We start from the raw sequence: 14,154 nt of genomic DNA, 5'->3' as shown, positions 1-14,154 counted from the left end.
TCTTGGATGTTCGTTGTCTCATCCTGGACTGTGGTGCTGACACTCACCAGTCCCCGGCCCCCTTCCTTCCGCTTAGCGTACAGCCTCAGGGTGCTGGACTTGGGGTGAAACCCTCCATGCATGGTAAGGAGCTTTCTTGTCTTTATGTCAGTGGCTTCTATCTCCTCCTTTGGCCAGCCTATTACCCCAGCAGGGTACCTGATCACGGGCAGGGCGTACGTGTTGATGGCCCGGATCTTGTTCTTACCATTCAGCTGACTCCTCAGGACTTGCCTGACCCTCTGCAGGTACTTGGTGGTTGCAGCTTTTCTAGTGGCCTCTTCATGGTTCCCATTCGCCTGCGGGATCCCCAAGTACTTGTAACTGTCCTCTATGTCTGGGGGGGGGGGGGGCTACATGAATAGGATGAGGGACCTATGGATTATATATATATATATATATATATATATATATATATATATATATATATATATATATATATATATATATATATATATATATATTTAATCATTTCAAAATGGCATGTTTATTAGTACACACAAAACACAACTTTGTTTTTCATGTATTTGGTCACGTGCCTATGCAGAAGGACTTTGAGGATGTGAAAATCAGTAGGATTCATTGTTTTGGACCCATTGATATTTGCATTAGATTTTACCAAAAGCCAAAAGCTAGAAAGTCTACAAAATAAATGGGACAGAATAGAAATACTAAAAGGGAGTCTAAGATCTGTGCAAACATTTTTTACGTTGTCACAGGTCTTAGTCTTGTTTAAAGACTAAGACCTGTGGATTTACTTTTGAGGCATTACAAAAGTCATAGTCAACAGATATTGCAATTCATTGGCTAAAGAGCCAAGACAAAAAATGAGAGAGACACAACCAAAGATTTTCAGTTTGTTAACCAAATGAACCTTAAACAGTAATTAACTTTATGAGGTGGGATAGTTTTTGTTTGTGTTTCAGCAGTTATATGAGTGATCGAATGTTAGGTGTACGCAAGACAGAAGGCCATCACTGTCCATTTGCTTCCACTTATCCTTTTCAGGGTCGCAGGGGGCGCTGGATCCTATCCCAGCTGTCATAGGGCAAGAGGCGACCCTGGACAGGTCGCAGGACTAACACACAGAGACAGACAACCAGTCACATTCACACCTATGGGCAATTTAGATTGTTCAATTAACCTATCCCCACAAAGTGCATGTCTTTGGAAGGAAGCCGGAGTACCCAGGGAGAACCCACACAAACACAGGGAGAACATGCAAACTCCACACAGAAAGACCCCGGCCTGATGGTAGAATTGAACTCAGGACCTTCTTGCTGTGAGGCAACAGTGCTAACCACCGTGCCACCGTGCTGCCTATATTTATACATAAAGAAGTTGGCATTAACCACAACAGAAACACTGTCACCTAAACAAAACCGACCAAAACTTTAAGCATGGAAAGATGTGATATTGTTATTTCTATGTCAAATCATCTAAGACTACAATTATTTCATTTTTAAATATTTTCTGAGATGCTGTAATGGAGCAGAACCATTAGATCATTCGTTGTGATTACACCAATGTTTACATATGGTACACTTCACTGATTACTGAGCTCTTGCTGTCTACACTCTTTGACAGCAGGCACTTTGATATGAAATTTGAGTATCAAAGAAGTGTTTCTGAGGAGCTCTGTCTTTTGGTAAAATAAACAGTTTAAAAAAACGTCTTTGATTAGGTCTGTCATGAGCATCTGACATATACACAATCACTCGGGATTAAATACCCGCGCCTGTGACAAAGCATTTCGCCCCTAGAGGGTGCTATAATTAAAAGCAAAGCTTCGCACACGTCTGAACAATTATAAAAAAAACCCTCAACGGGTGTAAAAAAAAAATTCTGAATGACAATATAAAGTGAAGAAGTGAAGAAGAAAAATACAGATTAGAATCCAGATCAAAATGAAATAATCCATAATTCAATCACTGAAGTGGAAGAATTCACACACTGTATGCAAAAAGAATGAATTCTGCTGCTCATAGTTTCATACCATGAAAAATATACAACACAGACCTGGCTAATACAAAAACTAAACTAAAAAGAGTTAATTGTTTAAAAAAAAAAAGGTTTGTTTTTATTTGAATACCTGTAGTGAATTGCCTAAACCTTGCATCTGGCATATGTCCTCCATACAACAAGAGACTAAAACTAAATCTATTAAAAACTAAACTAAACATTTGGAAGCAATAAACAAAACCTGAAACTAAACTGAATTAAAAACAATACGTCAATATGAAATAAAAATGAAAACTAATTAGGAAATACATAACTATATTAAGTATTGAAAGCATTTAGAGCCAGGCAACAATTCCTTTTCTTCTTCTTCTTCTTTGATGAGCAATAAAATAGGTTGTACGTAAATACAAGTATTAGACGTTACATGAATTAAGCTCAATTTCTATTTGGGTAGAGAGCATTAACAAAAATGACTATAACTGCGTTTTGTGTTTTATTTATTATTATTATTATTATTATTATTATTATTATTATTATTATTATTATTATTATTATTATTATTATTATTATGAAAAATGTACCTTGATACATTTTTATGATTGTTGTTTTACATGTTTGTTTGTTTGTTTTCGGGGCTTTTTGAGGACCATTTTTATCAAAACTTTTACTAAATATGACGCACATAGAGAGCATGAATTTAACATAATCTGTAGCACATACTAGAGGTAGTAATAGAGGTTTTGTTTTCGTTTCTTTTTACACACGTCGCTGTGTAATGGGCTGAAGTTCACATATCCCAGAATCCTCCGCGGGCCTCTCACCCCCTCTTAGTTTTTGCATCCGGGTCTGAACTTCCTTTTCCTCTGTGCCTAGATGCGATGAGGACCTAGGTTTTCCCGGACCTCTGAAAAATCCGAATCCATCCTTGCAAAAGGCACCACCGAACCTCGCCAAAATGACCGAGCAGATGACAGTGAGGGGGACCCTGAAGGGGCACAGTGGATGGGTCACCCAGATCGCCACTACGCCCCAGTACCCCGATATGATCCTGTCGGCGTCCCGAGGTGAGGCTTCCCCCGCCGGTTGCGCCAACATGGCTCAGATAGCATTATTAAGCTAGCTGCTGCCGCTGTAATGTGAGGCAGATACTTAAACTGGTGTGTAAGGAGCAGATAAAACATGAGTAACCACGTAATATTAGATAAAGAGGGCTCAAACTTTTACATAAAAAAGGTCCTAACTAGCTGGAAAGAAGCAGGTTAGCTAAGCTCGCTAGCGCTATCTGTCGTCATCTGTAACAGACCCGTTGATGTCCATACTTGTTAGGAGGGTTATAGCATGTTTAGTTACCTGAATAAATGTAATTATTTAGCAACAAAACCCTCCTAACCTTCGTAGACTGAGCCCGTGGATCCGAAGTTTAACAGGTGTGCATGTAGTGCTAGCAATCGATGCATGCTGATGCTTAAATTATTCGTTTCCTGAATGAATATTGGACGTTGAGACATGAAAACGTGTTGCTTTTTTTTCAGACAAGTCCATCATCATGTGGAAACTGACCCGTGATGAAACCAACTACGGTATCCCCCAGCGTTCCCTGAAGGGTCACTCTCACTTTGTGAGTGATGTTGTGATCTCCTCTGATGGACAGTTTGCCCTGTCCGGAGCCTGGGACGGGACCCTCCGCCTGTGGGATCTCACCACGTAAGTGCAGGGAGTCTTTACCCCTGGGCAGATGTTTAGAAGTACAGGTGAAAAGCCAAGTCTTCTAAATGACATTTGATTTTTTATGAATCACTTGAGTTTGAAGAGGCCTAGTTTCTCAGATCTGTTATATGCCAAAAATAGTCTTACAAATGAAGTGTTTTCTTAGTTAGTTTCAGAATATCAAATTGTTCTCTATGCCATCAGTACATGAGATCTGATACCAACAAAGCCTAAGTTGTCTAGATCAGGTCACACTGACTTTTCAGCAGTCTGATCGACCTCACGCAGACAGAACCACCACAAAGGTAATGGGGTGAAGGTCTGTACTCAGACAGGCACAGGTTCTGTCAAACCCATCACCTACCCTCTACCCTTAGTATGAGCTCAGAAAATCACACATCCATCAGCTGCTGTTACTGTATTTGCACACTGGACTCACAAAATCAAGGGGAAATGGAAGTTTGAACATAATTTAGCTGATTTTTGTTACTGTGTGGGAGCAAAGTCAGAAAACGAGAGGGTTTTTTTTGCTTAACTGATTAAGGGCAAGTAGTATGGAAGAAACTGTAAGTGTAGCTGCATTCTTTGGTGATTTCACAGACTACTTGTGAACCCAAACCACATAGTTTGTCCTTTTCTTCACCTCTGGCCGTTGTGTTTTCCTTGATTTTTTTTCATTTCTTTTATCACTGAAAACTCAGTTGAGCAGCAACATTGGTGTTTCTTGAATGGCCTCAAATAGCTGGCTTTTGGGTGTGTGCACCATTTCACTGCCTAAGATCTATGCTGAAAACAGTAATGGTAATAAATGTGCAGATGGTCCAGTTTTGCTGGATTGTGCATCCACAGCTTTAAAATCTTGAGTTGTATTTTTTATTTTTCAGTGTCAGTGTTCGCATTGTAAAACAAAGACACAAGAAAAACTGGTGTAGTAATTTTTTTTTCTGGCTCTTAAATTAATGTCTAGGCCTTGGACTCGTCAGTAGTATTTGGATGCAGTGGCAGCAGGCATGCATTGATTGGTTATGCTAAGGTGTGCAGTAATTTAGTTGATCTGAAATGCCTGCATATTTTTCTTCCTAGTGGTCTCACCACCCGCCGATTCGTTGGACACACAAAGGATGTTTTGAGCGTGGCTTTCTCTGCTGATAACCGCCAGATCGTGTCTGGCTCCCGGGACAAGACCATCAAGCTGTGGAACACTCTTGGAGTCTGCAAGTACACCATCCAGGTGAACTTCCATCTAATGCTCTCCTGCAGCTATCAGCCACTTCTTAATGCCTTAATATTATTTTGAACGAGACACTTAACAGTTAAAGATGCTAGCTTTAATGTAAAGCAACTAGATGGCACTTTATTGTTGACATCTACATTTTCCCCACATTGTTTGCCTGATTGTGATAAAATGATCTGGCAGATAATAAAACTTTGTTATATGGTTTGTCTGCTCGATGATTATTACAAATTTTGCATGTATTACCTGATCTCGTTGATGAGTACTATTGATGAGGGCACAAACCAAATAGCATCACGTGACGTTTTTAATACCAGCATAACTCATAATCTGGCTTTGAGAATTCACAAAGCTCTTTATTTTGCAGGATGAGGGCCACACTGAGTGGGTGTCTTGTGTTCGCTTCTCCCCCAACAGCAGCAACCCCATCATCGTCTCCTGTGGCTGGGACAAGATGGTTAAGGTATGTTACCTTTGTGGAAACTTTGTGTTGTGTGGTTTGCTCAGTGATTTAAAAACTTTTCGCATGGCTTAACTGAACTCAGTGATGAGAATTATTTATGAGAGCAAAGCTCAGATAGGCTGACACGATGGCGCTTATAACAGTGGAGGCCTAACATAGTGTGCCCCTTGCTCATAGGTGTGGAACCTGGCCAACTGCAAGCTGAAGACCAACCACATTGGTCACACTGGCTACCTGAACACAGTGACCGTGTCTCCTGATGGCTCCCTGTGTGCATCTGGTGGAAAGGTAAGGCAGAGTTTAACTGAATGTCTTTTTTTTTTAAATCATTTTTACTCCACTTAATAGGAGTAAATTAAAGCCTGCAGGTTTCAACTATGATGTATTCTTTACATGCATCTGTTTTAATATTGATGACACCAGAGGCTGTTACTGAGTGATTCCTGCACCTTAAAGAGATCATCATTAGTGCTGAAGATTTTTAAAAGTGACTGTTTGCTTTAAATGTTACACAAAGATGTTTGAACTGAAGGATGTCTTCTGTCTTCCACATTAGGATGGCCAGGCCATGCTGTGGGACCTGAATGAAGGCAAGCACCTCTACACCCTGGACAGCGGTGATGTGATCAACGCCCTTTGCTTCAGCCCCAACCGTTACTGGCTCTGTGCTGCCACTGGACCCAGCATTAAGATCTGGGTAAGGCTTCACACTCTGGTCTGTGTGTTTAAAAATTAAAGTTGTAAAGGGCAGTGATGTAACCTAACATGCCAGCTGTATTCTATGATGAAAACCAGAGGCTGTTTCTGAGCTCTAACCTCGTTTGTTAGTTTAATAATAAATTTTGGTGCTCAACTTCAGTCACTGTTTTATACCTGTTAGTGATCACACCACCTCTTGGTTCTTCTTTTCATGTAGGATCTGGAGGGCAAGATCATTGTGGACGAGCTGAGACAGGAAGTGATCAGCACAAACAGCAAGGCCGAACCCCCACAGTGTACTTCCCTGGCATGGTCTGCTGATGGACAGGTAAGAAAAACATATATTAAGCATGTCTGTCAGAAGAGGTGCTTTTAGTGTTTTACCCCCAGTGATTATTCCCATTCACTTTTACCTCTGATGTCCACTGGTGACAGTCCTGCAAATATGAGGGGCACTAAAAACAGTTATCTGAATATGATCGGACTATAAAACGGCAGAAATTGATGAGCGTTGACTTTATGTTCTCGGTTTCTTTACAGACCCTGTTTGCTGGCTACACTGACAACCTGATCAGAGTGTGGCAGGTCACCATTGGAACTCGATAAGAAATCCTCGTTGAAGCAACTTTAAATAAAAGACTGTTTGGAAAGAATGTGTCCCGTCTTGCTCTGAACATTGTATAATATTGGTGGTTCTCATATAAGTTGGTTAACGTAAAATTTATTCATATAGCACATTTAAAACAACTGTTGATCAAAGGACTGTACATTTAAGATGATCAAAGGAGATGAAATTGACAAAATTTAAGAAAAGAAGCATAAAATGAGAAAATTTGAGTAAGAAATAAAACAAAATGGAATTCATTCTGGTTTAAAAGCCAACGAATAAAAGTGGGTTTTTAAACTGGTTATGAAAGTGTCTAATGTTGGGGAGGTCCTGATGTGAAGAGGGAGTTTGTTGCACATTTCAGGAGCAATCACAGCAAAGGCCAATCTCCTCTGTGCTTTAATCTGGACATATGGACAGCTAGGAGCATTTGGTCCCCAGACCTCAATGATCTTGAAGGAATTTACCAGTTGAAAAGATCAAAAAGGTACAAGGGTGCTGACCTGTGCAATCCCTTGAAAAGTTAATAGTATTAAGTCTGATTTAAGAAGGAAAAATTAGATCTAGTATAATATTTAAGTGCAAGTTTGTGGATCTCAGATCTTGTACCTTTTACTCAATTGATATCTTTAGTTAATGGTTACTTTTCAGATCATGTTACAGATGCTCCCTGAATGATAAAAGCCTCTTATCTCTGTATCTGTTTTACGAATAAGATTTCAAATATATGAAGGGTCAGGTCTACTGTTCCTACTCCCTGAGTCAAGAGAGAGAAGCAGGTCACAGAGCAGCAATGCTACAGAGTATGAAGGTTTGATGTGATCTGTATACAAAGAGGCTCAACTTTAAATATGTGCAGTAAAAGTCCTCAAATAGTCAATTAAATGCCCTTTGAAAAGCATTAATGTCTACTTTAGTAATATTTAAGTGTTGCTTTAAAGTATTTTCACTGTCATCCTGGTAGTTAAACCAGGGTGGTAAGGTGCCCCCTTATACTGTGTACCCCAATGTGACAGTCCTCCATATTTAAATTACTTTGGTTTGCAAAATCTTCGAGTCACGAAAAAAGTCTGATTATCAGATCTGCTGCTGGAATAACACTGTTAATAGTTATTGCCACGCAAAAAGGGGGCATACAAGTACAGCTATCCACGAAAAGGTTTCTTCACTGAGCTATAACATAATCTCTCACATCATGTTTATTGTGATTCTTACTATACCCTGAGATATTTGGCAAGATTTTATGTAACTAAACAGATTTAAGAGAAGCTGATACTTTTTTGACGAAGGGGGACAAATATTTATTGAACCTTTGAATTCGCGAGTTTTTACATCGTAAGAATTGTCCTGCATGCGGTGCCGTACACGTGCATCCTAGCAACAGACATACACATCCAGAAGGTGGGTCAGTGGTTTAATTGAACGAGTAATCGCAGTTTCGCTTTAAAAAAAAAAACATTTTTATAATGAGGCTACTCAAACTCTTCATTGCCAGCTGTTATTAATATTAAGTAAATTAATATCATAAAGATAAACGTTACAAGCGTCTGTCTGATTTGATGTTAGCGAGCGAGAGGAGATGGATGAAAGTTCACCTCTTCGTATTTATGTGGAAAGAACACTGGCCATTATTAAACCAGATGCCATCGACAAAGCTGCGGAGATAGAGAATATTATCCTCAAGTCGGGCTTCACCATCCTGCAGGTATGTTAAAGTTTCTTACGTTGGTAAATTACAAGATGAGAACTGTGGGGTGCACTTTGTTGTGTCAGGGACGAGGCTATCCAGCTGAGGATTTTTGAGGAAATAATTTATCTATTTTCTATTATAAGAAGTGTGATATCTTCGTTCATATAAATAGATTTTCTTCCTTTGCAGATATCAGTAGCGCAAAGGTTTTCCAATAAAGGGCATTAATATCCAATGCAATTCTATTTTATACAGCGTCAAATCTCAACAGCAGTAACCTCAAGGTGTTTTGTTCTCTATGGTAAAGACCCTACAATCAAACGTCCTTCTTTGAGCAAGCATTTGGCAACAGTGGGAGGGAAAACTACCTTTTAACAGGAAGAAGCCTGTAGCAGAATCAGACTCAGGCAGGGGTAGACATCTGATGCAACTGGCTGGGGGTGATGGGACGAAGACAATAACTTAACAACAATAATAACAAACAATAGTTGATAATACAATCACTGGGCACTTTATTTCTAGTAAACCTGGATCCCCTTTTCCCTCAGAACCACCTGAATGTTTCATAGCATGGTTGTCGGAAACATTCCAGTTTGAGATGATTTTAGCTTTGTGACATGACGCGTTGTCTTGCTGGAAGCAGCCATCAGAAGATGGGTATACTGTGTCATAAATCGATCGTACATCTGGTACCTGAAGTGTGCCAAGAAAATGTACCCCACACTATTACACCACCACCACCATCCTGAACCATAGATACAAAGCAGGATGGATCCATGCTTTCGTGTTGTTTATGCCAAATTATGATGCTCAGTTTATACTTCAGAAGATCTATGACTATGCATACATGCCTAAATGCATTGAGCTGCTGTGACGTGATTGGCTGATTAAATATGACAGGACAAACTATTTTTGCACATGGTAAAAGCAATTGAAGTATGCATATGCAAATAGCAAATAGCCTCAGAATACCAGCCTACTGAAATTAAACTGATCTACTGTATCTGATGTGGTTAGAGATAAATCATGACTGTGTTCACCACCATATGTGCTTTCTCTGTCATATCCAATATTTAATCCCTGCATTAGAAGCGGAAGCTGCTGCTAAGTCCAGAGCAATGCAGTGATTTCTACGCAGAGGAGTATGGAAAGCATTTCTTCCCCAGCTTGACGGCCTTCATGAGCTCTGGCCCCATCGTTGCCTTGATGCTAGCATGCGACAATGCTATCGCCCACTGGAAGTCCATCATAGGACCTGTCAACAGTGCCAAGGCCAGAGAAACCCATCCAGAGTGGTCAGTGTCATTGCTTGGGATAATGAAAAGTGGGGTGTAATTAGATTTTGAATAGAATAGAAGAAAATCAAAGACTGACATTATTACACAATATACAGTATACTGTGCAGCATGCTCACACTTTGGTGTAAAAGCACTTGAATATTTCTCTGCAAACCTGCCCCATCCTTGGACTCAGACAAATGAATAACAGTAATAATGTGTATTATTTACATGGCATTTTTTTAATATAAATTTGACTTGTATATAACTTACAGTGTTTGATTGTAATTCTGGATCTCAGCCTCAGAATTTTAGTTCACCGTGTCCTTTGACTGACCCATCATCAAGGCTTGGTATATTACTTTTATCAAAGGTATGGGTTAAAGGTCAGCTCTGTTAAAACTCATACGCAGATGTACAAATAAAGAATGCTGTACTTTTCTTCAGCCTTAGAGCAAAATATGGCACTTCTGAGCTACAAAATGCCCTTCATGGAAGCGATTCATTTCAAGCAGCTGTAAGGGAGATCAAATTCATGTTCCCAAACTGTAAGTAATTTGCACACCCACACATAATCTTCTATACATAGAGATCTTGTGCATATGCAAGTGTTTTGAATGCTTTTCATTCTTTGACCTGTGTGTTTTTTATGCAGCTATAATTGAACCCTTACCCTCAAGAGAAGAAAATGAAGAATACCTGAGCAGGTATATAAACCCAGTTCTGCTACGCGGGCTCACTGAGCTCTGCATGAACAAGCCACTCAACCCCATTGTAAGTATTAGAAGCTATACGTGTTCAGTCATTAGCCAGCTGTTTAGAGCTTTGTGAACATGGGGATTGTATGTTTGCTCCTGATAGATTTGGCTTGCAGACTGGCTCATCCAAAACAACCCAGACCAACCTCAAATATGTGAAGCAGTCGTTGTGGAAGAGGAGCAATGAGAGGCAAACAGTGGGGAAAAAGGAGCAACGAGCACAGAGTTTAATGTCTTTCTTTTTGACTGAGAAATGAATCTGTTCAACGCTATAATGAAATAAATCATATTTTCAGTCGTAAGCATCTGTTTGCTTTCTGGCATAAATCAGCAATAGACTGGTGATCTGACTAGGTTGTACTTCACCTCTTACCTAAGCCCCAGAATTTGGGTTAGAAAAATGGATGGATGGATGAAAGTTAAAAGTCTTCTTATCACTTAAATATAGACACAACTTCTTAACCTTTAACTAAATGCATCAAAAATGGCTGTGGCTCAGGAGGTAGAGTAGGTTATTTTCTCATTAAAGGCAAACAAAAGTGTTTGGTTGAATTAAGCTTTCATAAAAGAAAGAAAGCACTTTCTTACTGCTTGTAGTAAGGTTTGAACTCTCAAAGCACTTTCTAAGCATTAAGAACAATTCAATGTAAAGTTGTGTTAGTTTTTCCATTTACCTTTGAGCCTCTGAAAATGGGGGACTGCGTGTACAATTGGCTGTCATTCCTGAAGGGTCATGCAACACTTTTGCCTAACTCCCTGAAATAAAGTTGCACTGTAATTTGAATCTTGTGTGTCTGTGTTTTTAAATCTATGGTGGCGATTACTTATGAACCTAACTTTATCACGCTGGGATGAAAGGTCTGGAAATATTCTCTGTAATTTAATCTTTGAATAATTTGATTTGGGAAGCTCCTTAAACTATTTTACAGCAGGTTTGGCACTAATTGAACATACAGTGTTGTGACAAAGTATATTTTTCAAACTTATGTCCCATATATCCTCTGATAATTGTTAACCTAGGTCTACTTCCCATTGAGTTGCAGTGGTTTTAGCCCTAGCTGGGAAAATACGTGTGTCTGGTGCTGCACTTTCAAAGTCACTCGTGTGTGATCTTATGTCATTTTTTACCTTGAGATATTTAAAGAAGTCTCATTGTGAGTGAACTTGACTTTGTTGGAAGGATATGAAAGTTACTTTTAGGTAAAAGTGGCCATGTTAAATATTTCTTTTATCCTCCGTACAAAACAGTGCACCATCTGACTTGGAAGGGGGAAAGAAAGTATTCAGTATTATTGGCAATAATACTATTGGTGACTGTTTAATGTCGAAGAGCCACTCCATCTCCAACCCAGCAGGTAACACTGCTGGTCGACAAGGCAGTAGACAGCAGAGTAAATATTTGGCAGCACCAAATAACAGGACAAACAATTTTATAGGGTCTGCAAATGACGCTGTTTAAAAAGAGTGCATTTTGAAGTAGTGAACATGGTTGCACTGAATCCATCCGATAACCTGGGTCGACTGTATGAACCCAGCTGAGATCAGAATGTTACTTGTTGACAAAACACTCAATAACTTTATTTGATTTTGATGATGATGAGATGAGATAACCTTTATTTGTCAGTTGCAGGTCTTTTGCTCACAACCGAGATGACAGACCTTGCCGACCGTACATACAATACAAACATCACATTGGGGAGACAGGTCAGGCTAGGTAGCGAAGAAAAAAACATCGAAATGTGCAACACAAAAGGATAATACAGGAATGCACAGGTATCAACACACCATAACACAATAAACACAGTCAAGCAATATTTGATTTTGAGTCAGTTCTGTTGCTGTTGCTCCACTCAGATTGATTCACTATTAGTGAAAATAATAACTTATTTGTGCATTTGGGTCTGCTTATTCAGTAAGAGGGTACTTCCAATACCATTTCCTACATTTATATGCTAAGATTGTTGGAAACGGATGATTGCAGTTACCCAGCTGTGAACATTTTGTTCTGCAGTGTGTGACTCTGTTTGTTCCTAACTCACCAGGTATACAGAAAGCTGCTTATACTGTAAACACAAGTGCTTATGACTAGCTCAGGATATATTTTTTTCTTAAATAAATGGACTGAAGCATTATAACCCAAGTGTATATCCTTTTATCACACACATATTTCTGGTAAAAGGATTTAGAAAAAGAATGACAGAAAATTATGAGTTCTGTCAACACACTTCAATGCTTTTGTATCTGATTATACATATACAATTGTGTGTATTACAACCTCAAGCCAATCAATTAGCTTTTACTGTGCACTGAAGACATTTGAGTGTGAAACCAAAAGATGAATTTGAGAAGAGAGATCAGTTTCATTTTTTTTATTGCCGTTACTGGCATCTAAATGTGTTTTTTTTTAAACATAGAATATATATAACTACATCAATTCTATGACCCATAGACTTCATCATATTTCTTATTTCTTCATTAGTTCATTAGTAGTCTCTTCATTAGTTATGTCTCTCCAGGGTTCTTTTTCAGCACCTTTTTCAGGGTTTGTCCTTTCAGTCTTTTCTTCATGAGTTGAAATGTTCAGCTGGGTAAAGATCTGGTGATGGCCAAAACCTCTCATGCCACAACCGCCACTGTGCTTCACAGATAAGCAGATCCCTTCTTTCTCCGTATATTGGGCTTTCCATCACTCCGGTGGAGGTTAATCCTTCTCTCATCATCAAACTGTTTAAGAACAGCGGTGGTTCATCTTTTTACTTTTCTTTTAACTTCAGTTTGACCTTCTAATTTTTTACCGCTGGTCAGTGGTTTGGATTTTGTAGTTTGGGCCCTGTTGTGTTTTCTAAGCCTCCTTCACAAGTCTTCACAGGTGAGAGCAAAAGAATTAAACTGAGTGAAGGTTCAGGGCTACTTCCCTATTTAAATAATCAATAAGGAAAAAATAGATTATTAATGGATTACTGTGCCAGTGTGTTTTGTTACTTTATCTGAGCTGTTTTACCTATATCTCGCACTCTATGAATATGGATATAACTTGATGACGTCACTTTATGATTTTTTTTTTTATTAATAATGAAAACTTCACTGGTAATTTTCAGACCAAGTTCCTTGAGTGGAGCTGAAATTACCGAGCAGTGAACACACCATTCTGAAAGTACTCTGAGTTCCTTCCTGAGTTCTCGAGGCGTGAACATCTTTTGTAGAAAAACAGAAAAAAACTGTCTTACATGCCATTGGTCGGTGCCGTGAATGGCAGCAGAGATTTTCCAATCAGAGGGCTTCTGCGCAAAAAGGTCGTTTTTTTCTCCTGCTGGTTCTAGAAAACCAACCACGAGTTGCCGTCGTGTGGGAGAATCCATCTTGAAGAGAGCTCTCCGGTTGTGTGATTAGTAAGTACGTTTCTGTATTTCATTAGCCTGATTAGTTTTTTCTCATTATATTGTCACGTAAGTAATGCGATTCTTGTAATCTATCTATTTTTTAAACAGTTGTTTTTTGGGGTACGTGCAGGTAATTTTTGTAGTTATTAAAACTGTAGACTGATATTGCGGCCGTATCGGCCTCGGCATTACGTAACTGCGAATTTGAGTTGCATAGTCCCGGCTCGGTTTATCAGCGCGATACATATGTGTACAACTTTTCTAATATTTGCCCTTGGCAGTAATGCGCTAAAGATGCAGTTTGGTTACTGTGATGTGTAAGTGAACGTAACTCTGTG

General features: G+C 39.2%; 2 protein-coding genes across 3 annotated transcripts; both read left to right on the top strand.

The window, feature by feature from the left end:
* The first annotated feature begins 2,846 nt into the window (after positions 1–2,846).
* Positions 2,847–6,757, top strand: rack1 (receptor for activated C kinase 1). Its single transcript, XM_080901319.1, has 8 exons — positions 2,847–3,065; positions 3,534–3,705; positions 4,792–4,939; positions 5,310–5,405; positions 5,583–5,693; positions 5,962–6,102; positions 6,322–6,432; positions 6,645–6,757. The coding sequence occupies exons 1-8, from the start codon at positions 2,957–2,959 to the stop codon at positions 6,708–6,710; spliced, it is 954 nt and encodes a 317-aa protein (XP_080757445.1). The 5' UTR covers positions 2,847–2,956; the 3' UTR covers positions 6,711–6,757.
* A 1,318-nt stretch (positions 6,758–8,075) lies between these two features.
* nme5 (NME/NM23 family member 5) lies at positions 8,076–11,932 on the top strand. Of its 2 annotated transcripts, XM_080900944.1 has the most exons (6): positions 8,076–8,112; positions 8,278–8,416; positions 9,491–9,696; positions 10,126–10,226; positions 10,334–10,452; positions 10,540–11,932. In XM_080900944.1, exons 2-6 carry the CDS (start codon positions 8,291–8,293, stop codon positions 10,621–10,623), a joined length of 636 nt encoding a protein of 211 aa, XP_080757070.1. In that variant the 5' UTR covers positions 8,076–8,112; positions 8,278–8,290; the 3' UTR covers positions 10,624–11,932. The 2 variants fall into 2 exon arrangements, with proteins under 2 accessions (XP_080757070.1, XP_080757069.1); XM_080900943.1 differs by having other exon boundaries at positions 8,082–8,416; positions 10,540–11,929.
* Positions 11,933–14,154: the final 2,222 nt, after the last annotated feature.

This window comes from Rhamphochromis sp. 'chilingali' (genome assembly GCF_963969265.1).
Source record: "Rhamphochromis sp. 'chilingali' genome assembly, chromosome: 13".
Taxonomy (NCBI): domain Eukaryota; kingdom Metazoa; phylum Chordata; class Actinopteri; order Cichliformes; family Cichlidae; genus Rhamphochromis; species Rhamphochromis sp. 'chilingali'.
Note: the sequence above shows the minus strand (reverse complement) of the source record. Positions and strands in the feature narration are given on the sequence as shown.

Excerpts from the sequence above, each read along its gene's own strand:
- rack1 (XM_080901319.1), top strand. The coding sequence starts at position 2,957 with ATGACCGAGCAGATGACAGTGAGGGGGACCCTGAAGGGGCACAGTGGA. Across the intron at positions 5,694-5,961 it reads TGTGTGCATCTGGTGGAAAG|GATGGCCAGGCCATGCTGTG; the intron begins GTAAGGCAGAGT and ends CTTCCACATTAG. Across the intron at positions 6,103-6,321 it reads GACCCAGCATTAAGATCTGG|GATCTGGAGGGCAAGATCAT; the intron begins GTAAGGCTTCAC and ends CTTTTCATGTAG.
- nme5 (XM_080900944.1), top strand. The coding sequence starts at position 8,291 with ATGGATGAAAGTTCACCTCTTCGTATTTATGTGGAAAGAACACTGGCC. Across the intron at positions 10,227-10,333 it reads CAAATTCATGTTCCCAAACT|CTATAATTGAACCCTTACCC; the intron begins GTAAGTAATTTG and ends TTTTTTATGCAG. Across the intron at positions 10,453-10,539 it reads ACAAGCCACTCAACCCCATT|ATTTGGCTTGCAGACTGGCT; the intron begins GTAAGTATTAGA and ends TGCTCCTGATAG.